A 24722-nucleotide genomic window follows, 5' to 3' on the forward strand; every position below is an offset into this window, starting at 1 on the left:
AAACCAATTGGGATCTACATCTGGAGCCCTGGTGAGGGTGGGGCAGTCGAGCCCAAACCACTAGACTAAAAATAGAAGGGAGATTATTTACCCTAAAGCAAAATCTAGGTCCTCTTCTAAGACAGGGGACAGATCCATGGCAGCAAAAGCAACCAGTGTCCACTACCAGGTACTTTCATACTTTCTCTAATGAGCGTATATTAAAGTTATGATCAGAAAAGAGGATATGTAAGCAACTTGAGGAAGGAGAATGAAAAGTTTTCCTGTCTCCTAAGAAATATTGAACCCATTAAGTGCTCTGAAGAAAAATGGAAACACGTCAAGTTTGTAAAAGTTCTGAAATGAATTAGACTTCATTTCATAAGCCATGTAGGGGGCAGTGCCATATAAAGGTTTGTGTATATTTGGACTCGGAGTATCTCAGTTCTCTCACTTACTAGTTGCTTAATTTGGGACAAATAGCTTCATCTCTATGTGGCTGTATTTCCTCATCTGTAAAAAGAGAATACTACCTACCTCACAGGACGGTTGTGAGGATTTAAAAAATATATGTGTGCTGAAGCAATAGTAAGCATTAAAGAATCTTACCTATTATGATTACTTAATATGTAATTTAAAAAATTACTAGCAGAGTTTTAAAATATATATATACTATCAATATTTAAATGGCCTGTATGTGTTATGCTGAGAGGAAGACTTGATATACCTTCTCTAATACATTTTTCTCAGCCTTAATTAATTTTCACATCTAATCACACACACACACACACAGTGTCATTCCTTTCACAAGTATGAAGCCTTAACTGTGAAGAAAAGGAGATAATGAGAGAGATTAAAGGAGGAAATATAATGCTTTCTCTACAAACTGATAGCTTAAAAAGTAAGAAAGACATCTTTTTAACACTTTGGTCACCATAATCATAGCTAATATTTAGATAGTACTTTTCATGTGCCAGGGCTTAATGCCCTAATTGTTTTTACCTGTAGTGACTCATTGAAGCCTCACAATAATCCTATAAATCAGTTGCTTTTACTATCCCCTCATTATATGGGTGAGGAAATTGAAACCCCCAAAGGCTAAGTAATTTGCACAAGGTCCCCCCAGCTAGTGGTGGAGCCGAGATTCGAACGCGGGAGTCCGGCCATGCTTGTGGGTCACTCCCTCTACTGCCCTCCACAGGTGGCAACCAGCCTCCCTCTGTGACTGTAAACAGCATGACGTGGTTTGCTTGGTACTGAAATTCATATTCTTTGTAGCTTTCTCTATCACGGCAGTCATCACGAGCCATCGGAGACATTGAATACATGCTTCTGGAGTGTGTCCAAGAAGGTAGATGTAAGGAAAGCAGTTTAAAAATGGGACCTTTGATGTACTTTGTTCAGTGGCCAGAGAAAACCTGCCTAGTAAGGAAGTGAAACCCTACCAACCACACGCAGATTATGTTTCAGACACCCCCACTGACCTTGGGTCTATGCAGTCAAAACTACAATGGACTAGGAAAATGAATCCTGTGCAAGTGCAGGTATAAATAACTGCCAGTTTAAGGTCTCAAGATCCGAGTATGAAAAGTGTGTGAAGCGTTTATCATCAGAGACCTGCCTGCTGCCATTTCCAGTAGTGACCTTGGGGCATCTCTGCAGCTTCACTGGTCCTGTTCAGAATCTCCTCAGCTACAGGAACAAAGACAACAGCCAGCACCTGCTGACCCCTGAGCCAGTAATAGGTTCTCTGTTGGAAGGAAACATATCCTCTTAATGGATTACAAATGAGTAAAACCCACTCATTCATAACCTAAATAATTCCATAATTATTGTTCTACAAAGGGATGTTTTCACTGGTTCTGCTATCACAGACTTTTTTCTTCTACCAGAACATGCTACCAGTTACTCCATTTTTACCCCATCTGAAGATTCTCTCTCTCTCTCTCTCTCCCTCTTTTTATTAGGCCTTCTTTTTTAGAGCAGTTTTGGGTTTACAGTAAAATTCACAGGAAGTACAGAGTTCCCACAGACCCCCTCATTCCATGCTCACAGCTGCCCCTGCTGTTAACATCTTCCAATAGTGGGTGCACTGCCATCATTTCTTCTCCTTTCTTTGAAATTTAACGTGCCTGATTTTCACCTCTCTTGTGGCATTTATGTGAGATTTACATCACTTCACAATGCATGTTGTCCATTTGAGCATTCGGCCAGTTTTTAAGTGTAAAAATTTGTGAGTCTCATGCTGCTGTGTTTATTGTATTTTCAGATCCTTTTGATCATTGCTTCAGTTATCGGGATCATTGTCTACAGGCTCTCAGTGTTCATTGTATTTTCTGCAAAACTTCCCAAAAACCTTAATGGAACAGACCCAATCCAGAAGTATCTGACTCCACAGATGGCCACGTCCATCACCGCTTCCCTCATCAGCTTTATCATCATCATGATCCTGAACATCATATATGAGAAAGTGGCAATCATGATTACTAACTTTGGTAAGGTCCTGCTATATATATAGCGTGATTTCTAAGCCATTTTTAGAATCAGGTAAAAATAGAGACTGTATGTTTTAGGCATTTCAATTCCAGTATGTTACAATTTTTAGAAAATTTCAAGTGTAAACATATTTTCTCCAGCCTGTACGAGAAATGAATTATCTCCAGCTTTGCATTAGTAAAAGGGACAAAGCAAAGACGATCATTATAATGCCCAAGCTCTATGTAAACAGATCAGTGCTGAATAATATTTTCAGTTACATTAGATCATGTACCCTATTGTTGAAAATAAATGGTCTCTTTATTGCAAACAAGTGGAAGAGGGTCATGGTTCCAGTGGCAGACCTGCTCCTGCATTGCTGAGGGGACAAGCAATCACAGTGTTACGTGTCTTCCCCCCACACTGTTCATATTAATATAGCTCCATTCTCATCAGCTCTGGCTTTTATAATAAAGGTTTCTTCTCTCTGGCTTGTATCCCAGGCAGCTGCTTAGTAGCCAAAGTTAAGTGCTTCCCACACGCTGCATTTGGCTGGGTCGTTCTCCAAATGGTCATCTTTGGAGTGGTCATCTTCTGAAAACGATAAGACCGATTGAAATTCTAAACTAGAAGGATGACCTGTTTTGTCTTCCCCAAATGCTTCTAGCAAGTTGCCCCGTGTTTTGTTTGTCTTCTTCAACAGGCCTACCTTATTGCAGTTCAGGAAGACAAGAGAATATCATTTAGCAGGCTGTTCAACTTTAATTTTCTGTCTTACATTGAAAGAAGACAGTTCTTGCCTATTTGATATCATTGTGCTTATAAGTTTTAAGGAAAAGTTGACTGTTTTCTGCCTTGTGGGATATTGTGTTCATGGGGGAGAAACTCTTACAACAATGTGTAAACTTGGAATTAACATAGTAGCTATATTAAGAAATTCAAAACAGCTGAAATGGAAACTGTGAATTGTATTTTTTTAATCATGTTAACTCATGTATCAGTGTCTTTGATTACCATCTCAAAGCTGTTCACAATTTCAAAATCTTAACATTTCTTTTAACTACAGAACTCCCAAGGACCCAGACTGATTATGAGAACAGCCTAACCATGAAGATGTTCTTATTCCAGTTTGTCAACTACTACTCTTCGTGTTTCTACATCGCATTCTTTAAGGGCAAATTTGTGGGTTATCCAGGAGACCCAGTTTATTGGCTCGGAAAATACAGAAATGAAGAGGTGTGACTGTAGAATTTTGTTCTCTTGACAATTTAAGCTGTTCCATGTTTTCTCTCAGTTGCTCAATGAAGAGTTTCTTCATTGTACATTCCTTAGATTTTTTTTTAGCCTAAACAAGAATATCAGAAAAAATAAAAGTAATGACTTTTTCATGTTAGACACATCTAAAATTTAAATAGGACTTTCTTTTTAATATTTCAGTGTGACCCGGGTGGCTGTCTCCTTGAGCTGACAACGCAGCTGATAATCATCATGGGAGGAAAAGCAATCTGGAATAACATACAAGAGGTGTTACTTCCGTGAGTACCGAGTTGTGTGATCTTAGGGATAGAACGGCCCACCCATCCAAGTCATTTCCCTGCGTGTCTAGCTGCATGCAGCCACCTCTAAAATGGAGTAGACCCTCTGCTTATTAAAGGTCTCCAGATAAGATGATCCAACCAACAGTGTACATGTATCCAGTGTTTAATAATTATATTTAAAAACCTCCTTCTTTATATTTAACAAAAATCCCCATCTGCTGTAGTTTTTGCCTATTAGCGCATTGTTGGTGGCTATTGGATCATAGCCCTTTGAGAGATGGCCCTTGTTGGAGCTTTGAACTAAGTCTTTCCACAACTTCTTACAACTTTCTCCTCCTTTTATACGTGCATTTAAGAATCAGTAATAGTAACTTGTTGAGTTCTAGTACGTGCCAGTCACTGTATTAAGTGCTTTATTTATCCGTGTCATTTTATCATCCAAACAATCCTTATTTTTACCTCCCTTTTGCAAATGAAGAATCTGTGTTTTAACGAGGTTAAATGATTTGCCCAAGTTCATGTAGCCAATAAGAGGCTACTGTGGGGTTCAAATGTAAAACCCCATGGCTCCAAACCCATGCGCTTTTAAGAACAGAGGTTCTCTTATGGTCCTAAGGCACCAGGTTACATAGCATGTTAAGAGACGGTTGTCTAAAATAACTACAAAAGTTTTGACATACTGTTCTTTTCCTAGAAATGAGAAGAACAGATGTTAGCTGAGGTCACCCTGTCCTTTTAATTTTCACATAAGTCCGATCCCATATCAGAGTGAACAAGTCCAGTGCCATCAGCAATTTCTGCATATTTCAAGGAGCTTATTGTATTAGTGTTCTGTTGCTGCTTCAACAAGTATCCCCAGACTTGATGGCAATGGGAAGAAAATAGGGGGAAGAAGCCCCACAAAACAGCAACGAAATTACTATCTTGTGGTTCTGGAACTCAGAAGTCTGCAGAGGTCTTATTGGGCTAAAGTCAAGGTGCTGGCAGGGCTGTTTCCTTCAGGCTCTATGGTAATCTGTATCTTTGCCTTTTCTAGCTCCTAGAGGCCACCCGCATCCCTTGGTCCGTGACCTCCTTTCTCCATCTCACAGCCAGCAAGATTGCAGGTCTGTGACTCTTTTCTGTGGTCACATCTCCCTCCATCACTCCTCCCTTCTCTTCTGCCTCTGTCTTCCACTTTTAATGACCCTTTGATTACACTGGGCCCACCTGGATAATCCAGGCTCGTCTCTGTTAGAGTCAGCTGATTAGCAACCTTAACTGCATCTGCAACCATAATTCGTATGTTCTGGGTATTAGGATATGGACATCTTTGGGGGGGACCGTTTTTCTGCCTACTACATTAACCTTTTCAAGATAATTTCTGGCTCTGAGTTTCTGTTCTCACGAAACTGTTGATCTCTCTTCTGTCTTGCCTCCCTCTCCTGTACTTTCTGCTTCTGCCAGCCTGAACCAGAGTGCAGCCTTCTCAGTGACCTGCAAAACCACTCACACGAGCAGGACTTACTGATGTTTTGGGGCATGGAGGAGAAAGTCAAACAACTTGAATTTCGAAATGCAGAACCTCCATCTTTTTAGTCCCTTATCCTACTATACACCTGGGAATTTTCCTGCTGTTGTTGTTTACTTATCACCCTTCTCTGTAGGCTCCAGGATCCTGCCGTTCTGCCGTCTTCCTCCCATCACGTCCAACTTCCTTCTCATTCTTTCTTCTCTCTCCCTCATTACCAAGTTTCTGTTCTTTCTCTTTGTAGAGCAGTTAAATTCTTTTTTTTTTTTTTTTTTTTTTTTGTCTTTCTGTTTTTGTAGAACAAAACCCTCTGGGTTTCAGTGTGTCCTTCCACATTTCTTCACCAGGGCTTTATCCTCCATCTTCAGTGAGAATTATCAGTGTCTGTCTGTAAACAAAGACGTCTCCCTTTTCCCCACTTCAAACCGTCCCCCTCAAAAAAAGATTCTGATCTTAGCTGTGAAATGAATATTTTTTTTGCCCCACTGTGCAAGAGACAGCCCTTACCTTGGGCTCACAGTTAGATTTTTCCCAATGAGTAAAAGTAGGTCATGTGCAAATAATACTATGTTTCTATGTGAAAATAAATATATCAAGTAGAGGAAAGGCTTATTAGCTCACTACCAAAAAAAAAAAAGCATTTTCTGAAGGAAATAGGTTAACTATTTAACACTAAATTTTTATGAATAATTTGTTTTCAGTGAGCTATTTTCTGATTTAAACAATCAAGGGGAAGAGTATATTTCCTAAACGGGTACTCACTGAGAAATTCATACAAAATGATACTTGTTCACATGAAATATTTAAAAACAAAGGATGTATTATGGTATCTGTGGTCTGGTTATACCTTCACTTCAAGTAAGCACATTGTTGCAAGTTCCAGTGAGCTGAACTTCGCCTTCAGATATTTCTACTACTAGCCTTGTTTGAAAACTAGGAGCACTAAATCAGCACTCCAGTACCAGTCCATGGCCCGGGGGTTGGGGACACCTGCGCTAAATGTTAGGCAAATTAGAGAGTGGGTTGGGTTCTTCCCATCACTGCTTCTGCTCTTTGTAAAGGTGCCAGTTTCCTTCCTACTTTTTCATACAAACTTTTAACATACTAAAGATATATCAGTTACTTTTGCTACCCAAAACTACACCCATCCCAATAATACATAGGAAGGGAAGAGAAAACTTATAAAATTTAGTAGCTATTTTCACACCATTTAAACATGTCAAAAGGAACATAGTGAAATGAATTTCACCATATACTCACCTGCCTCCACCCCCAACTCCACTTGGGGTCCTTGACTAGGATTCTCAGAGCAAATGAAGGCCACGTGGCACTGTGATCCAGGCTCCATCTGGGGGTGGGGGTGGGGGTGGAGGTCTCTCCAGCACCTGGGTCAGCACCTGGCATTTAGTAGGTCTTCAGTAAGAGCCAACTGAGTGAATGAGCGACTCATATACTTCAAATACAAACATCAGTAAATGAATAGAATTGTTTGTTGGACCCTGAGAAGAAGCTTAGAGCCCTTTGGCCTTCCTAGCCTCACTTTTTTGATAGTTGGGGCATGCCTGGGAATTTTATTCTGTACTTGACAAAAAAGCTAGTACAACTCCTGTATTAAGCTACTTGCTCTGGAGAAATTTTTTGATAAAATGTTAAGAAAAATAGAGTTAAATATCCAAAATGCCTTAGCATTGTCCTTTGCTGTTTAGATAATGGATGGCTGTAATTTTCTTCTTTGTATGTTTTCTATATTTTCCTCAGTGAGTATTCGCTATTCAGATAATAAGAAAAAGCAAACTCTTAACAAGAGGAAATGTCTCTTCTCAAGATATGATTTGGCTAGAGAATGAATCAGAGACATACAATAAGAGAATCGTAAATGCAGGGATCCCTCACTCTACACACTCGGTCTTAAAATTCAGGAACAGTAAACTCAGGAGCAAAATAGATTCAGATGGTGAAGGATGCCTGTATTCAAAATTAGCAAGTGGCAATGTCCTAAACAGAAATGGTGATTAGTATGTGGATTAAATATGATAATGAAGAGACAAAGACAAAATGGGGTGTAAAGTGCTTCACACCATGCTTAACACATAAGAAGTACTCAGTAAAGGGCAATTTGTTATGATACACTAATATGCATGGGCAATTACTAAGAAAATTATTTTGTAACCCCTGGTAGAGGTAGGAAACTTCCAGCCTTGGCCAAGGGAAGAAGTATCCAGTGTCTGTACTTTTTTAAAGTTCTGTATGTGATTCTCATGTGCAGTCAGACTGATTTCCCTGTACTAGAGTCATAACCCAATAGAATATCCAAAAGACCAAGGGCAGTGGTGAATGGACTGCAACCTAAGATTTCCTGCTACAGATGAGTGGTTCAACTCAGACTGAACAAGAGGTTCAGAGTCGAAGATCAGAAAAGGAAGCTAGTCATTTCTACTCATTTGACCTAATATGATTAGTGTGGGAGAGGCAGTACGGTACAAGAAACAAGTACCAGATGAGTTAGTCATGCAAGTGGCTGCCAGGAGAGAAGTTTCATCCTGAATCCAAGTCATTATGGGTTTGGGTCCCCGATAGTAAAAGACCTACTTCTCCGGGGCATGGAGAGGATTCCGCAAGAGGCTGAGGCTGGAAGTGTGAGGCAGAGTGAAAAGTAAACCAGTAGAAACCAGTGATCTTGAGTTTGGGTGTCATGATGAGTGATGGATGTGTGCGGTCCTTGGTGCCACGTGCGCGACAAGGCCCCTGGAATGTCTGTAAAACTGCGGATTCCTGGCCAAACCTCAGACTTGACTGATCACAGAGCTCTGGATTGTGGCCTAGGAAGTAGCGCCAGCAACAAGCATTCCACATCATTCTTATATGTGCTGGAGTGAGATCCGAGTCAAGATTCTAAGTAACTTAGGCTGCATTTACTGTTGGCCTCAGCCAGTTAGCCTGTATTGGTCAAAAGATAATCCCACACAGGGGATTTTGATGTGTTAGGAAGTTTGCTAAATACCTCACCTGTTCTGAATCATTTAATCCTGATAACAACTCTGGACAGTGTAGGTTTTATCACCCCATTTTATGTGAACTTGACTGAAGTTAAATAACGAATAAGCAATGAAGTGTGGATTCCGATTCAGGGGTGTCTGAGTCCATATCCCCTCCACTTCCACAGCCTCCTGCTATTCCCCTAATGTCATAGAAGAAAGAAGTGGGGAAAGATTGTGAAGCCAGGGCAATGTTTCATTGTAGAGAGATCTCCCCTTAGCAAACCTTGGGGGAGTGGTCAGTGAACAGTTAACACTGAGATCAATAGCAACGGGCAACCCATCATGGTCAGCTATTTTATTTTATTTTTTTTTTTGCGGTACGTGGGCCCCTCACTGCTGCGGCCCTTCCCACTACGGAGCACAGGCTCCGGACGCGCAGGCTCAGTGGCCACGGCTCACGGGCCCCGCCGCTCCACGGCATGCGGGACCCTCCTGGACTGGGGCATGAACCTGCGTCCCCTGCATCGGCAGGCGGACCCCCAACCACTGCGCCACCAGGGAAGCCCATGGTCAGCTATTTTTAATTCACCTTTTACACTGTGTGTGTGTATGTGTGTGTGTACACGCATGTTCACGTGCAATGTATACAATGGTCTTTACAGTGAAATCCACACAAACGTGCTGTGTCATCAGCTGGAGCTTAGCCAGATGCTAAGTTGTTTGTTGTTGTCGTGCGTCTTCTGATGAAGTCCACAAGTAAACCATAAGCCAGCTGTTGCTTCAGGGGACAACAGCCCTGTAGGCTACAGGTACACACCTTGTTTCACTGCCAACTGTTTCCGATTTCTTTTCAGTTCAAATTGCCATTAAAAAAGTGGGGACGGGGCTTCCCTGGTGGCGCAGTGGTTGAGAATCTGCCTGCTAATGCAGGGCACACGGGTTCGAGCCCTGGTCTGGGAGGATCCCACATGCCGCGGAGCAACTAGGCCCGTGAGCCACAGCTACTGAGCCTGCGCGTCTGGAGCTTGTGCTCCGCAACAAGAGAGGTCGCGATAGTGAGAGGCCTGCGCACCGCGATGAAAAGTGGCCCCCTCTTGCCACAACTAGAGAAAAAGCCCTCGCACAGAAACGAAGACCCAACACAGCCACAAATAAATAAATTTTAAAAAAAGAGGTATCTCTAAACATTAAAAAAAAAAAAAAAAGTGGGGACGCGTTCATTTGGCTCACAAGCGTCTAAGAAAGAAAAACGCATAACCCAAGAGGAGATACCAGACTGCTCTGCGGGGCTGCGTCCAGTAGGGAGCAGAGTACTGGGCCACCAGTTGGGGCTGTGTTTCCTGCAAGCCCTGCACTGACTTTGAGGAAGCATGTCACTTCTTTGGTCTTTAATTTGTTCAGCCGAAAATAGGGTCTTGGACCTGTTTTATCCGGTGTCAAAGTATGTCCCTTTTCTGCTCCGTGCCTCTCAATGGCTCCCCACTTCCTTCAGAGTGAAAAACGGCCCAAATCCTCACCGTGGTCTCTTAGGCTCCACACCCCGCAACCAACAGACTTATTTTCCTCTTAGTGCTGGACCACACTGGCCTCCATGCTTTGTTTATTTTCTCTGGTGATTTTCAGTCTGGAAAGACCATCTTCGATAATAGCAGGGAAATGGAAAAACAAAACTAAAGTTAATCAAATGAGGGAAAGTATCTTTTAAAAATTAAAATGCCCACATGAAAAGGAGGTAGGAAGAAAAATCGTAGTAGTTACAATTTGGATAAACCCAGGTATGTAGTCAATACTATTTTTCAAAATATTTTGGGGTAGGGAGGCAGAAAAAAAAAGAAATTTAGCATGAAAATAAGAAATTAAATTCTTGGGAAGATGATGTGTTCAGCTCGTAATATCAGTAATACTTTTATGCCCTTGGTCTGACAATATTCTGATTGACAATTTGATCTTTTTGGCAGCTGGGTCATGAATCTAATTGGACGGTGTCGCACAGTTTCAGGAGCAGAAAAGAAAACCCCACGATGGGAACAGGACTACCATCTGCAGCCCATGGGCAAACTGGGATTATTTTATGAATACCTTGAAATGAGTAAGTCGCTAATGAGATTTTGGGTGATATGAATTATATTGGAACATGTTTTGGATCCCCAAAGCATCGATTATAGAGCCAGATAATTATCTAGCCTATTGAAATGAAGAGGAGTCCGTTTTTCTCCACTAGATAAAATTATACAATCAGGCTTTCAAATAAGGTGACTGTGTGTATCTTTGTCAACATTTATGTTGTACAAAGCTGAAGATTTATTACCCAGCAATGAAATGGAATATTCATCAAGGTATGTCTTCACCATTGATTGTTGGAGGATTCTAACTGTGTTGTCTAAGAATGAACTCAGAGCTATTATTAGATGTGACTCAGCCTGGGCTGGAGTCCATGCAGCACAGCTGCTGGCCAATACCCTTCTGAACAGTCATACAAGCAAGCCTGTACAGAAAGCCCGTGGGAACAAGGGTCACAGGGTTCCCCCCCTCCACATCTCACACTTGCCTTTGACATTATATCTATGCCTTCTGGCCGGTTGTTTCTGCCCGGTTCCTTGAATGACCTCAGGGCAAATCACTGGCTTGAATTCGGAGCTATTTTGCTGGCCTGGAATTAAGATTTAGCACAGGTCCCCTCCTTCTCGAATGTCTTTGTCCATTTCTGTAGTATTTGCTTGGGCTCTGTTTCTCTTCAGTTGAACTTGATTTTGAGCTCTCAGTTGCCTTTCAATGGATGCATCTCAAAATAGATTTCCATAGGAAACACCATCTTTTCTATTATGCATGACACACTTTTATCTAATAGAAGGCTAACAATAGACATGTTTTGTATCTGTGCCCTTTCAGCTCACCACTGTGTTGAATTACAGTTTTTTAAGCTTAGGAGAACAGGAAAGGATTTTGACAGGCTTTGCATTTATGCATGGGGGTTTGTGTATTTGTAGAGACACCCCTTTGTGGTTCCCGTTTGTCAGTCTGCCGATAGAGGGAGGTTTTTATTAAATCACATTCTATATATAAAATAATTGCTTTTAAAAATATACATTATACATGGAAACGCACCTGCTTCCTTCAGTGAGTGAAAGGTTCATCTTGTAGCTTCTTCAGTCAACAATGCTTTGCGGCCGGGAGTCTGATTTGAATTTCATTTTTGCTTTTGTTATGTTTCATGACCAGGTTCCATTAAGGGTGTAGCTGCAGTAAATAATGTAGAAGCTATGTTTATTTATTTATTCTGTTTATTTTTAAAAGAACTACAAGACAATTACCTGTTATTCCAAAATGAGACATAATTGTAAATATTTCTTACTGGAGCTATTATCAGCATTAATAATAACAGCATTCTGGGGCAGAATATCATTTGTTATTTTAACACACACAAAAAAACTTGGAAAAGTTATTTTTTCTGTAGTTAGTCAAATAAATGGTATTGAAAGGAAAAGTTATATGGTCATGCTTTGGGGAGAAATTGATAGGACTTGTAGAATTTCATAGTCTCATTAAAATAATTACCAACTGAATAATTTGGCCTCACATGGATGGACCTAGAGATTATCAGACTAAGTGAAATAAGTCAGACGGAGAAAGACAAATATCATGTGATATCACTTATATGTAGAATCTAGAAAGATGGTGCAAGTGAACTTACTTACAACACAGAAACAGACTCACAGACATAGAAAACAAAATTATTGTTACCAAAGAGGAAAGAGGGGGGAAGGATAAATTAGGAGTTTGGGATTAGCAGATCCATACTATTGATACTTTATATAAAGTAAACAACAAGGTCCTACTCTTTAGCACAGGGAACTATATTTTAAAATAATAATAATAAAATAATAATTCAGCCTCACACTACCCTATAAGAAAGGATGGAATAACAGTGGTTATAGAGAGATTAAAAAAATTTTTTTTCTTTTCCATTATGGTTTATTACAGGATATTGAATATAGTTCTTGTGCTATACAGTAGGACCTTGTTGTTTATCTATTTTATATGTAATAGTTTTTATCTGCTAATCCCAAACTCCTAATTTATCCCTCCCCCAGTTTTTGAGATTTATTAAATTGTTTTCCTATTATCCAAATAATCCTTAATGAATTAGAAAAATTAATCAGTTTCTGAGAGTAGGCAGTCTGTTATTCTGTATTCAACACCAGAGTGAAATCTATGTTTTGTTCTTTTGGTTTGTGGGAGATAGAATTTCCAAATGCCTTTTGAATTATTTTTGTTCCTCTAAAATAAGCATAGAGTGCTTTGGGGGTGAGCTCATCCCCACAGTTTCCTCCTTCCAATTTTCCCTGTATTCATTAATGACAGCACCATCTACCTTTTTAATTATGCATCTTGGCTACTGAAGGGAGACATCTTCTGACAGACAGCACTGGAGCCCTCCACCCTTGCTTAGTTAGGCCTTGCGCCCAGCCACCAGCTCTGGTCCCCTCTGCCCCGTGGAGGGAACTCCAACTCCCCTCTGCCTGAAAACCCTTTCCCTTCTTTTCTTTCTTTTTTTTAATGGTAATTATATGACCATTTCTCTTTGTCTTTTTTTATTATTATTTTTTTTTAATTTATTTTTGCTGTGTTGGGTCTTCGTTTCTGTGCGAGGGCTCTCTCTAGTTGTGGCAAGCAGGGGCCTCTCACCATCTCAGCCTCTCTTGTTGCGGAGCACAGGCTCCAGACTCGCAGGCTCAGCAGTTGTGGCTCACGGGCCCAGTTGCTCCATGGCATGTGGGATCCTCCCAGACCAGGGCTCAAACCATGTCCCCTGCATTAGCAGGCAGATTCTCAACTGCTGCGCCACCAGGGAAGCCCCCTTTCCCTTCTTTTCTACCTGGAAGAGTTCCTACCTAGCCTCAGCAGGAACCCTCAACTTTTCACACAGAGTTTCTGCTCTCTTCTCTAGGCATCAATAGCACTTGACTCTTGTCTTGATGGTATGTGATTGTTTGCATGCCTCTCTCCCTGGCTAGACTGGTCCTGTTGGAGGTTAGCGCTCAGGCCTTTACACCTTTCAGTCCTCTGCTGGGACACCACTGCCTGGACCCTCATGAATATTTAAGTGACTTGAGCTTGGAGTCCCAACACACCCAAATACAACTGTTAGTTGAGTTGACAGTGGCATCGCCCCAGCGGCCCCCGCCAGGTTCTGTAGGGGCATATGTGTTTTGAGTGAAATTTCTTTATTTTGTTTAGTGAATTCCCCACCATCCTTTGAGATTATTAGAGTAAGCCTGGGTTGTTAACCAAAATCGCCTCCCCAGGTGTATGGTCCTGACTTCTGAGAACTTAGACTTGGGACCTAAGAGAAATAGTCTGTCAGTCTTAAAATCTGAAAAGCCACAGGATACCGTTTTGTACTTAGAGCACCGTACAGCACAAACACCAGTCTCTCGAGAACTTGATGATGCCTTCCCAGTGGGCGGGTGCTACAAATGAAATGCAGTGAAGTGATGAAGTGGGCCCTGCTTGTCTCTGGTACTGCCTCTGTCACCCTTGCATGTTCACTTGATCTTACCTTCACATATAATTTTCTCCATTTAATTTACTGTAATTAATACCACTTGTTCTTCAACATCTCCTTGCACCTACCCCTCTCTTTCCCTCTCTCTCCAGTGCTACACCCTCCCAGGCCTCCTCTGCACTCTCCAGGACCAGGCCTGTCTTCCCCCACTCCCCCATCTCTGCTCTGTTTCTTCCCACCACCTGCGTTGACACTTGCTCATCTTTGCAGGACGAACTTTCCAAAATGGCAACTAGGTGACTGGCGAGGATTTGTAGGCCTCTCATCTCTTTACTCTTTACTCTTTATTCATTCATCCATCCATCCATCTCACAACGATTGAGTGACTGCTTTGCCAAACATTGTATCAGTTGCTGGGGATACCAAGAAAAGTTAAGACTTGGTATCTGGCCTCCCAGGGCCAAGCAATGGATGGTGAGTACTTGGTGGATGGCTAAGCAGGTGAACACAAATCAGACTTCCTAGAGCAGGTGATATTTAAACTGGATTTTGAAGGGTGAATGGAAGGTAGCTATCTAAAGTGTGATAGAGGTAATGGACATTTCACGCAGAGAGATGGGTGCAGTTTCAAGTACAAGGGCATGAAACAGCTTAGCCAGTTCAGAGAATGGCAAGTAAACAAAGTATGGCTAGAACAAAGGATCCGTAGGGGGGAATATCAGGTAAGCAAGGGCTGTATCATGATGGGTCTTGTGTGCTTAACCAGGAGACTTGAACTTATCCTTAAAGAAATAGGGATACTTTGGAAGATTTGTAAGCAAGAGAATTGCAGAGTGTTTCTGTCAAAGATCAGATTATTCTGGCAGCAGAATGAAGATAATATTTTGGGTGGGGCCTGCATTTGGTGGGGAGAGGGTATTTCAGGGGGCTACACCAGGTAACCCACACAACAAGTGGTAAGCACCTACATAGAGGCTATGGGCTGAGGAAAAGGAGACAGATTTGATAGGTGTTCAAGAGATGACTAGCATGGCAGGTGAGGAATAGAATTGTTAAGATAACATCCAGGAGAGTGAATATGCAGGGTGGAATATAAGGAGAGGAGTTGGTTTTGAAAAAATGGTTCTGTGATGGATATTTTGAGTGTGAGGTGTCTATGAGACATCTGAGAGGCGATGTCTGTTATTAAGTTGGATCTGCCAGTCAGAAACTCAGAGGAGCTGCGGGTGAGACCATGGGGGTGATTCGGGCATGCCAGACAGAGAGTTGATGATGAAGCCCTGGGGAAAGGGGCGTTTAAAGGTTAAGTGGGAGAAGAAAAATCCCCAAAGAGAAAGAAGAATAGCAGAACAGTTGGGAGGAAACTAGCAGAGAAGGCTATCACCTTGCTTGAAAGGGATTTGAATATTGACTAAAGGAGCATAATGCAAAGGGGTGGGGGGTGGGGGGCAAAAAAGCAAGAGCTAATAAATAAAGTCCCCTTAACGGCCGGGACTGTGGGAAAAAATACAAGAAGCACTATAGTTAGATATCTTGAAAAAATTATATCTCTGTGTGTGTGTGTGTGTGTACACACACACTTCTACCTTGGCTTTTTAAAACTATTTAAGTAAACAGAAATCAAGGGGGAAAAACATTCCACAGAGAGGAAAATATTTGGCTGTATCAAAAGCAGCCGGGAGGGGGCAGGGGGCGGGGTGGGGGCACTGCGGGGGTGGGGGGAAGCTGCCTAGTAATCACATAAACAAGGACTGAAAACGTACATTGGCTTTGGCATGCGCAGCCACCAACAGAGTTAGCAAGACGAGTTTCAGTGCAGTCGTGAGGGCCACAGAGGATGCAGAGCTTTGAGTGATGGAGAAATACCCAGCGCAGGCAGTGCTTCAAGAAACTTGACTTTAAAGTGAAGAAGAAAGCATAGAAAGTATCAGAGAGCAATTCAGGGTCATGAGAAAGTTTCAGGCAAGGGTTGTTTTTGTTTTCACAATGGATGTTTTCTGCCTTGCTGAGTTGATAGGCCTTTGTTTTTGTTCTTGGTTTCAAAAGTTGTTTAGAAAGTTCTTCTCACTTGAATATCAGAGCAGATTATACCATGCTGGTTTTTTTCTGGTGCTTTATTTTTTAATTAAAAATGTTTAATCCATTGAATTTATTTTGATATCAAAAGTGAGGACTCCATACCAGTTCTTCTAATGATTTAGCTAATTACTCCAATACTTGAATCCACTGATTTGAAACATCATTTTTATAATATACTAAAATCCCATGAATATCTGCATCTGTTCTTGAAATCTATTTAATCCATACTATCTATTAATGCACTAGTTCTGAACTGTTACCATAGCAATATAATACACATTAATATCTCTTAGAGCTGGTCTCATTTTATCCTTTTTCAGAAATATCCCTAACACTGTCACTTTAAACATCCCTCCTCATTATTTCACTTGTGTACTTGTATATATTTCTTGATGAACTTTAGCATCACCTCTCAGCTTTTTTTCTTAAGTCCATTTGGGATTATTAACTAAATTTGCATTCAACTTCTAAACTTTATTTTGGAGAAAAAAAATCTGATATGTCCCCAAACTTGAGTCTTCCCAATTAACAGTATGGTGCATCCATTCATTCATCATTATTTGTTTTTCTTTATTTTTTTCAGTCAACTATCATAACCATCTTAACATTTCTCACTAGTTTATTTCTAAATAGTCTGTGCCTTTGTTGTCTTTATGAATGGTATCTTTTCTCCTCTGGATTTTTAACTGGATTTACTGCTAATAAAGTCCTAATTTCTGGCTTTTCTCTTCAGTAGTAAGGAGATCTGGCAGCATTGGGCCCTCGTTCCAATATGGTGCCTCTGAGCAGTTCCTTCCATTAAGGACATCCACTTGCCAGTTTGCCAGTTACTGTACCCATTCCACACATTTCTGTTACTTGCCTGGCCCCTGGAGGTGGAGTACTTCATTTAGGGTTGGGTGAATCATGGACACAGATGTTGACATCACTGCTCGGTGACATGCTGCTGACTCTATAACGTCACGAACTCTGGTCCTTGCCTGTGTGATTTCCCTGAATACAGCGGCTCCTGCCTGGCCTGTAGACTGGCCAGATCTTTCCAACCCTGACTGCTTTTCTGTGACACTTTCTGGCCTCTCATATCAGAAGCAATTGCCAGCTCCTCCTACCCAACCACTGCCTCCAGAGTCTTGCCCTTCCTGGCCAGAGTGATCCCTGCCCCTTGGCTGAGCAATAGCCCTAAAGGGCCTGTAAATTTTCCTCTGATCCACTGTCTTAGTTACGTCCCTATGCTAGTTCACTTGAAAGGTCTGCCAATTAGGAGAGAAGGGTGTGAAACTTTTTTAGATCTCTGGCCTTATCATAGCTAACCCTACCTTCCCGTGGTACAGCTTCCCCCAGATCTCTGCTGCCCCATCTATAGCGAAGCCATGTAAATTACAGACAAAGGGAAAGAACTTCTAAGCCACCACCCCAATTTTGACTTAACTGTGACCATATAGACTGCAACAATATCGAAATAAAAGTTCCTGAAAAAGGATTATATTTTGACTTATTAAGACACTTACTGCATACATTCCCATGATTTGTAATAATATACCAAATTCTCTGAATGTGCTGCACTTGCATTCACAGACTCAGGGGAGCTTGTTCATTTGCTTATTTTCAGCATATTTCCTCCAGCATTCTCCAAACATAGGCTTCCCAAATTTACATTCAGTACATTTCTTATTTCTTTTTAGCTTGTTAGGTATTTCCACAATATTCCTTTTCTTTTTTTTTAACCCTAAATCACAAATCCTCTTCCAACATTCTATTATTTCTACACTGAGAATGAGTAATATGCTTAGAGTGTCCCAAGTTTATTACTAGCAAATAACTATGGTTGATTAAAGATTTTTAAATATGTTATTCCTATTAAGTGTATATATGTGAAAGAAACAGGCTATAATTAGTCTTCTTTCCAGAGGTTTTATATTTGTCTTTTGTTTGGATTCTTTCACTGTTGAACATTATTATTACCACGAATGTCTTTTATCTATGGTATTTAGTTCAGTTTGTCTTTCTCTTTCTTAATAAGAGTAAAGGAATATGTGTTGTCCTTCCATCCATCCACCACTCCATGATGTATGTCCATTCCATTGACAGTTATTCAGTTTGGGTTCGTCACCTTATTTGTGGCCTCTTTTCCACTGGCCCCTCTGTTGGCTCTGGTGAACAATATACTGGAAATAAGAGTGGACGCGTGGAAACTGACTACCCAGTATAGACGCATGGTGCCAGTAAAAGCCCAGGACATCGGAGCATGGCAGCCCATCATGCAAGGAATAGCAATTCTGGCTGTGGTGACCAATGTGAGTAAATAGGCTTCACAGGGTAAAGACCTTGAAAAGTCCAAAAATGCATTAGGGTTGCTTCCTAAGGAATCCAGTGTTTGGTATTTCATAATATGGGAGAAAGATGCTAATACTGTCATTCATATAAACAACATAGTTGCTATAACTGTAATTGTTATTTTTTAATGTATTTTGTTTATTGTACATTATGTATTATTATTGGTGAATTACAAGACCTCTTACAGAGGCAGTTGCTAAGAATAGTGACCATTAAGCTATTGTTGCTCATTTGGTAGTTTTTATTCAATAGAAACGTGGGGTAATAGTATTAACAGTAAGTACTAACTCTTTTAATCCTCACATGACTATAAAAGGAGTTACCCAATAGTGCTTTTATAATGGAGATAGAAATCTATCCATTCAGAGTTTGAAGACCCTAAAATAATAACAATCATGCCACCATATTTTACTGTATATTCCAGATGATGAATTTAAAATAGGAACTATTTGATGATGAAGTATAAACGCTTTGTGCATTCCCAGCCATTCCTTGCCTTCCTCGTGCCCAGGGGCAGAGGTTCCTTGAGGAAGCAGATTCAGGGCACGTCTCATCTCTCCTCACGCCACCCGTGGTCTTTCCTACCCACTGTTGGTCATAGGTTAAGCATCCTCACACCCTGGGTGTGTCTGAGTGATGAGGGAATAGAACGCAGTTGTTTACAACCTGTACTGATTATGGACCAGTCTGAACAGTCTCTCTCCTTCCCCACCCCTGCCCTCACCGGCCAACAGGGAGCGGGCAAGCAGAGCAATTCCCATGCCAGCCCATCAGGGAACCGCCTTCCCTAGAAATACCCGTACAACCAGGGCTATTTCCTCCCTTATTTCACTGCCAATTTCACTCCCAGGTTACAGTCCCCAACGAAGTGATATCCCAGTTTTAACAACTTCTTAATCAAGTCACACTTACCCTGCATCTGCCACCTTTTCCCACGAGCACTTGTAGAAACAGAACAGAGTCGGGCAGTGCCTGAGCCACGGCTCCCAGCACTGCAGCTTCCCAACTGCACGATCTTGGGCCAAGCCTTAACCCTTCAGAGCTTCATTTTATCATTTATAAATCGAGTAATTCCCTATCACATATTTTCAGACTATTACATACCACAAAGGGGGCTTACGGAATTCAGTGAGTTAATGCATGGAATGCACAGAGCCTGGTCCTCATGGAATGTTAGCAGCTTTGTTATCATCTTCATTACACATCATCATTCACAGTGACAACGTAGACCTTGCCAGGTGTCAAAACTAGAGGCACAAGAATTTTACAGTGTGTCACTGTCTGGAACATGGTCACAGTTTTACACAATAAGACAAGTTATCTGGAACCCAGCTGTCACCCCCCCAAGAACGCTCAATTTATCTGAATTGCATGCTGTCCCTCCTTTTTGGAGAAAGTTGGCAAATCATACGCAAAACAACCGCTAGATTATGTCGGTTTCCACACACCCAGCTAGTCCCCACCTTCAGCATCCACTGCGCTGCGAAACGTAGGCTGATGTTCAGAAATATGACAGCGAGGCCTTTCAAGCTCCATAGTCATAAAAGTATGAATCTGTCATGTTCAATATGCTATACGACATGAAGCCAGGCAGGAACGTGGACTTGTGTGCTTGAAATTTTTAGCAACAAGGTTTGAAACTAAAAGCATTTTTGTTTGACCTTCAGCAAACCAGAAAATTCAATTGACTTCTACTCCCCATTACTCAAGCGTCCTGGTCTGATCATATGAGGCACCTTTTCCTCGTGCCCCCAGCATGGCTCCACGCCGTTAGCGCAGATGGAGTATTGGCTGTGTCTCTAAGACGTGTGCACACACAGGCACACGCACGCCCACTAATTGGTGCTACTGTTCTCACCCAGTAGGTGTTTTTTCTTATAACTCGGGCATTGTTTTATTATACCCTAGAAAAATTGCTTATTCGATCATCTGTTAAACTATGGACAATCCTTTTTTCCATATTAAAATTTGTTACAGCTTCTAAGATGCAGCTCCTCTTCACGTTTGCGTATAATTCTGTAAGAATGAAACATGTATATTATCCCCTCACATACCTAATTTGTGCCTTCCCAATCTCATGTGCACAACAATAGCTAGCTTCCCATAATAGGAGAACTTTTAGGAAGCAGGAAGAAGAGAACAGCCACCAGGGATATGAAAGGGCATCAGGCAGGAGTCCGGTATAAAATTATTCATTCTAAAGCTGCTGGTTCAATAAATAAGCTGAATTGACATTGTTGTATCATGCCAGAGCATCTGCTATTGAAGACCTATTTTAATTTATTTTGATATAAATGGAAAATTGTGTTTGGGACAGCATGGGAAATGAAGCACACTGCATTTATTTGTACTCTTGCAGTGTGTCTCAAAGCAGCTCAATTCAGGAGGAAAAAGTATCTTGTCAGAAGTCAATAGAATTATCTTCCTTGTTGGAATTTTTGTAGCTTCTTGAAGCACATCTGCAGGTGATTCTATAAAAAGCTAAAGTTGAGTTAAATGATAACAGGAAATTTTAATCTATTGAAATCTAGGAAGAGTAAAATATTCTTGTCTTTCACCACCACCACTACCACCACCGAGAGGCAAGCCTACACACACCCAGAGAGACTCCACGTCAGAGGAAATGACAAAGCTGGTTCTAGTCGGGGGGAGGGAGTTTTGCAGTAGAAAAGCCCCTCAGTTGTTTTTCTTGCTTTACCTGAGACCTTGTTTTTTGGCCTGTGGTCTCACTGTGTCTAAATCATATGTTCAGATGAATACTATTAAAATCGTGCTGTGCAAAAAACATGTCTTTTCTTCTGCTTCAGTAAATGACTGAAACACTTACCTTTGTTTATTCACATAGAATTTGGATTGAAGAATATTCTTCACTTTCTCCTTCCTTCAAACCAGTTTTACACATTGAGAGATTAAAGCCCAAATTAAAGAATTTTGGAGAAAATTCATGTAATTCATAATAGCTTTAGATCCTAATAAATGTCTGCCTGGCATGGACTCTGGTTTAAGACTGACCCATATTTATTTCTTTAATCTGGGAACACACTAAACTGTCTTTGTGTTATTTGATAATTTACAGTGTTTTTAACTCTTATCTATTTAACCTTTTGGAAGTTTAGAGGCTTAGACACTAGGTCTAACAAAATAGATATCATTGCTTGACTGTATGAATAGAACAATCCCAATACAATTTCTTGTTACTACATTTTATTAAAGTAACAGAGCTCTTGCTGTCTAATAAAGCAACAGACATAAGTATATACTGAGAGTTTAAATCAGACTATGGTTTGACTTGTTTAAACAAGTCAAGATACTATAGGGAAAAAGTATGAATTTGAAGGAAAATAGATATTATGCAGTTAGTATTCTATTTTTAAGAGGTAAGTGATAAAAAAGTAGCTTTTTCCCAATTATTTATCTACAAAGGAATCATATAAAGCCAACCTATTTTCATAATATTGACCTTAGTATGATGCATATAAAAGGGACTTCTAAATCATAAAAGATTCAATTATATCAAATAGTGCTCCAAGGTTGATTGAATTTCGTTATATTCTAATTTTTAAAAATATAATTTACAAATAACATATGCAAGCAGCTCTTGAGTTGTCCACAATACCCTAGTCTACAATTACTCTTACTGTACTTAAGACACATAATAGGCAACTATCAGGCCTTTGCTTTTGAACTGCAGGTAGACTTCTGGACATTCCCTTAAAGACCAAAAGCAAAGGGACTATTTTACTTTAAAGCAGCTGCTCAAAGACTTTAGGATACTCACTACCTATATCCATTTGACAGGAAAGAATTAAGGTTTCTGAGTCTTTAATTTAAAAAAAAATCAACTGATGAAAATGTAATTCTGGCATGTCAGTTAACCTTAGCTATAAAGGCTCTCAATTAATACCCCCTTTACTGTTTTCTTCCCAACATAGGCCATGATCATTGCTTTCACATCAGACATGATCCCCCGCCTGGTGTATTACTGGTCCTTCTCCGTCCCGCCCTATGGGGACCACCCACACTACACCATGGAGGGATACATCAACAACACTCTCTCCTACTTCAACGTTGCCGACTTTAAAAGCAAAAGCAAGGAAAATCCGTACACTGAGCTTGGTGACTATACCGCGTGCAGGCAAGTTCTGCTTATAAGTGTTTAAAAATGCACTTCATCTTTTAAAGGACTTTTATTGTAATATAATTCTATTTGGTATCATTTAAATAAAATTGCTAAAGATGTTTTTTTCCTAGCTTTCTTTTCAATCAGACTTTAAAAAGGATGGGATATAAAAGTTAATACAGACCAGGGTTAGAACTTTCAAGCCAAACCATAAGGAAAGGTTTTTAAATGAGAGTTTCAAATGATTACAGGAAGACTGATCCAGGGGGAAAGTCCTATATCTTAGAACTGAAGAAATTCTAAGAGTTCCAAAAAGCAAGATAATTCAGTTGTTATGACTAATGTGTTATTCAAGCACAACCTGACGATACTGAGTGATGACAAACTAGTATGTACCATCACTTAACAAAGCAACACAAAGACAAAAATGTAAATACCTCACCCTGGCCTAGCAGTGTTCTCTAAAAGTGTTCCAAAGCTCTCTGCACTAATATTAATGACTAGTAAGATCAACTGTGGACAGTGCACACTTAGTTTTGTCAACTAAGTTACTAACTGAAAAGTTTGTTGACTGCATGTCGTAGAGTTGTGCGTGTGTGTGTTTTTTTTCAATCAAAGTCTTAAACCTAAAGGAGGCTTTAAAATTCATTTAGTTCAACTCCTCAAAGCCTTCTCTGATTCACATTCTCAACAACACAACCAAGAAACCAGAGATAAGCCCCAGATAAATGTTTCCAAGTTACACATAGTAAAGCCTCTTCAGAATCCCTCATTGAATCTGGTTACTCTTACTTTACATAGTTCTAAAGAGTAATTAAACTAGGCCTCATAGGTTACAGGCAGAAAATGAGAGATGTGCTACCTGAGGGAAATACACTAACAGCAGTAGTATATGATATCTGACAACAAGGAAATTAAGTAAGAAAATTCTAAAAAGTAGGTTAGTATTCTCTGTAGAGAGAGATAGCCTCATAGCTGAGTGAACCCTGATGACACCATTATATAAATAAATTTATAAGCATGTTTCTGAAAATATGCTAACTTGTTTTAGTTATACTCTTTTGAGGAAGCAGGGATAAAATTTAAGATATTTTTGTTCTTTTTTACAAAGATGGAATCCATCATTACCATCATCTTCCTCTTGTAAGTTAAATGAAGTATTACTGGAGTAGTTATTTCAGGGTTTTGTCATCAAACTAAACTCTTGGAGAAACTTGGGAGTTCCCTGCTGGCCTAGTAGTCAGGATTCCAGGCTCTCACTTCTGTGGTCCCGGGTTCAGTCCCTGGTCAGGGAACTGAGATTCCCACAAGCCATGCCATGTGGCGTGGCCATAAAACAAACAAGTAAACACTCTTAGAGAAAATTTATATGATGTCCAATTTAAAAGAGTGTTGCATGAAGTATGACCTTTTTTAACGGGCCCTTGTTTACAGCATTTGATCAAAAAGAATTATCTCCTGAAATGTCTCCATCTCATTTCCAGGTATCGTGATTTCCGGTACCCTCCTGGACACCCACAAGAGTATAAACACAACATTTATTATTGGCATGTGATCGCAGCCAAGCTGGCTTTTATCATTGTCATGGAGGTAAGAAAAGTATACTCTGAAATAGTTTATGAAGCAGTATATTTGCAGGCTTTGTGTTGCCTCTTCTGACTTAAAAGGTACAGTATGTTATCTCTTGCTAATAATTATTTTATAACATTTATTAATAAAATTTGACCTGAGAACAGTAATTAAATGAAGTTGGTTGGGCTTCCCTGGTGGTGCAGTGGTTAAGAATCCGCCTGCCAATGCAGGGGACATGGGTTCGATCCCTGGTCTGGGAAGATCCCACATGCCGCGGAGCAACTAAGCCTATGCGCCACAACTACTGAGCCTGAGTTCTGGAGCCCGCGAGCCACAACTACTGAAGCCCGTGTGTCTAGAGCCCATGCTCTGCAACGGGAGAAGCCACCGCAATGAGAAGCCCGTGCACCGCAGCGAAGAGTGGCCCCCACTCATCACAACTAGAGAAAGCCTGCGCACAGCAACGAAAGCCCAATGCAGCCAAAAATAAATAAATAAATAAATAAATAAATTTTTTTTTAAATAAATAAATTTGGTTAACTCCTTTAAAAGTTAAAGGCATGTTGTATGCTAGGGGAATTCAATTCCTTTCAGTTCAGTATTAATTGAAGGCCTTTTTATTTGGGGCACT

The 24722-nt window shown here is 40.5% G+C and overlaps 1 protein-coding gene across 2 annotated transcripts in view; it reads left to right on the top strand.

Moving 5' to 3' along the window:
- Positions 1-24722, top strand: part of ANO6 (anoctamin 6) — a 212146-nt gene that overhangs the window by 175273 nt on the left and 12151 nt on the right. For both annotated transcript variants that reach the window (XM_082634721.1, XM_082634722.1), the window contains 7 exons: positions 2249-2474; positions 3521-3690; positions 3892-3989; positions 10439-10569; positions 18154-18359; positions 22332-22534; positions 24004-24109. In XM_082634721.1, the coding sequence (XP_082490847.1) occupies positions 2249-2474; positions 3521-3690; positions 3892-3989; positions 10439-10569; positions 18154-18359; positions 22332-22534; positions 24004-24109 (1140 nt within the window). The remainder of the gene's footprint in view (positions 1-2248; positions 2475-3520; positions 3691-3891; positions 3990-10438; positions 10570-18153; positions 18360-22331; positions 22535-24003; positions 24110-24722) is intronic.

This window comes from Mesoplodon mirus (genome assembly GCF_964341445.2).
Source record: "Mesoplodon mirus genome assembly, chromosome: 11".
Classification (NCBI taxonomy): Eukaryota; Metazoa; Chordata; class Mammalia; order Artiodactyla; family Ziphiidae; genus Mesoplodon; species Mesoplodon mirus.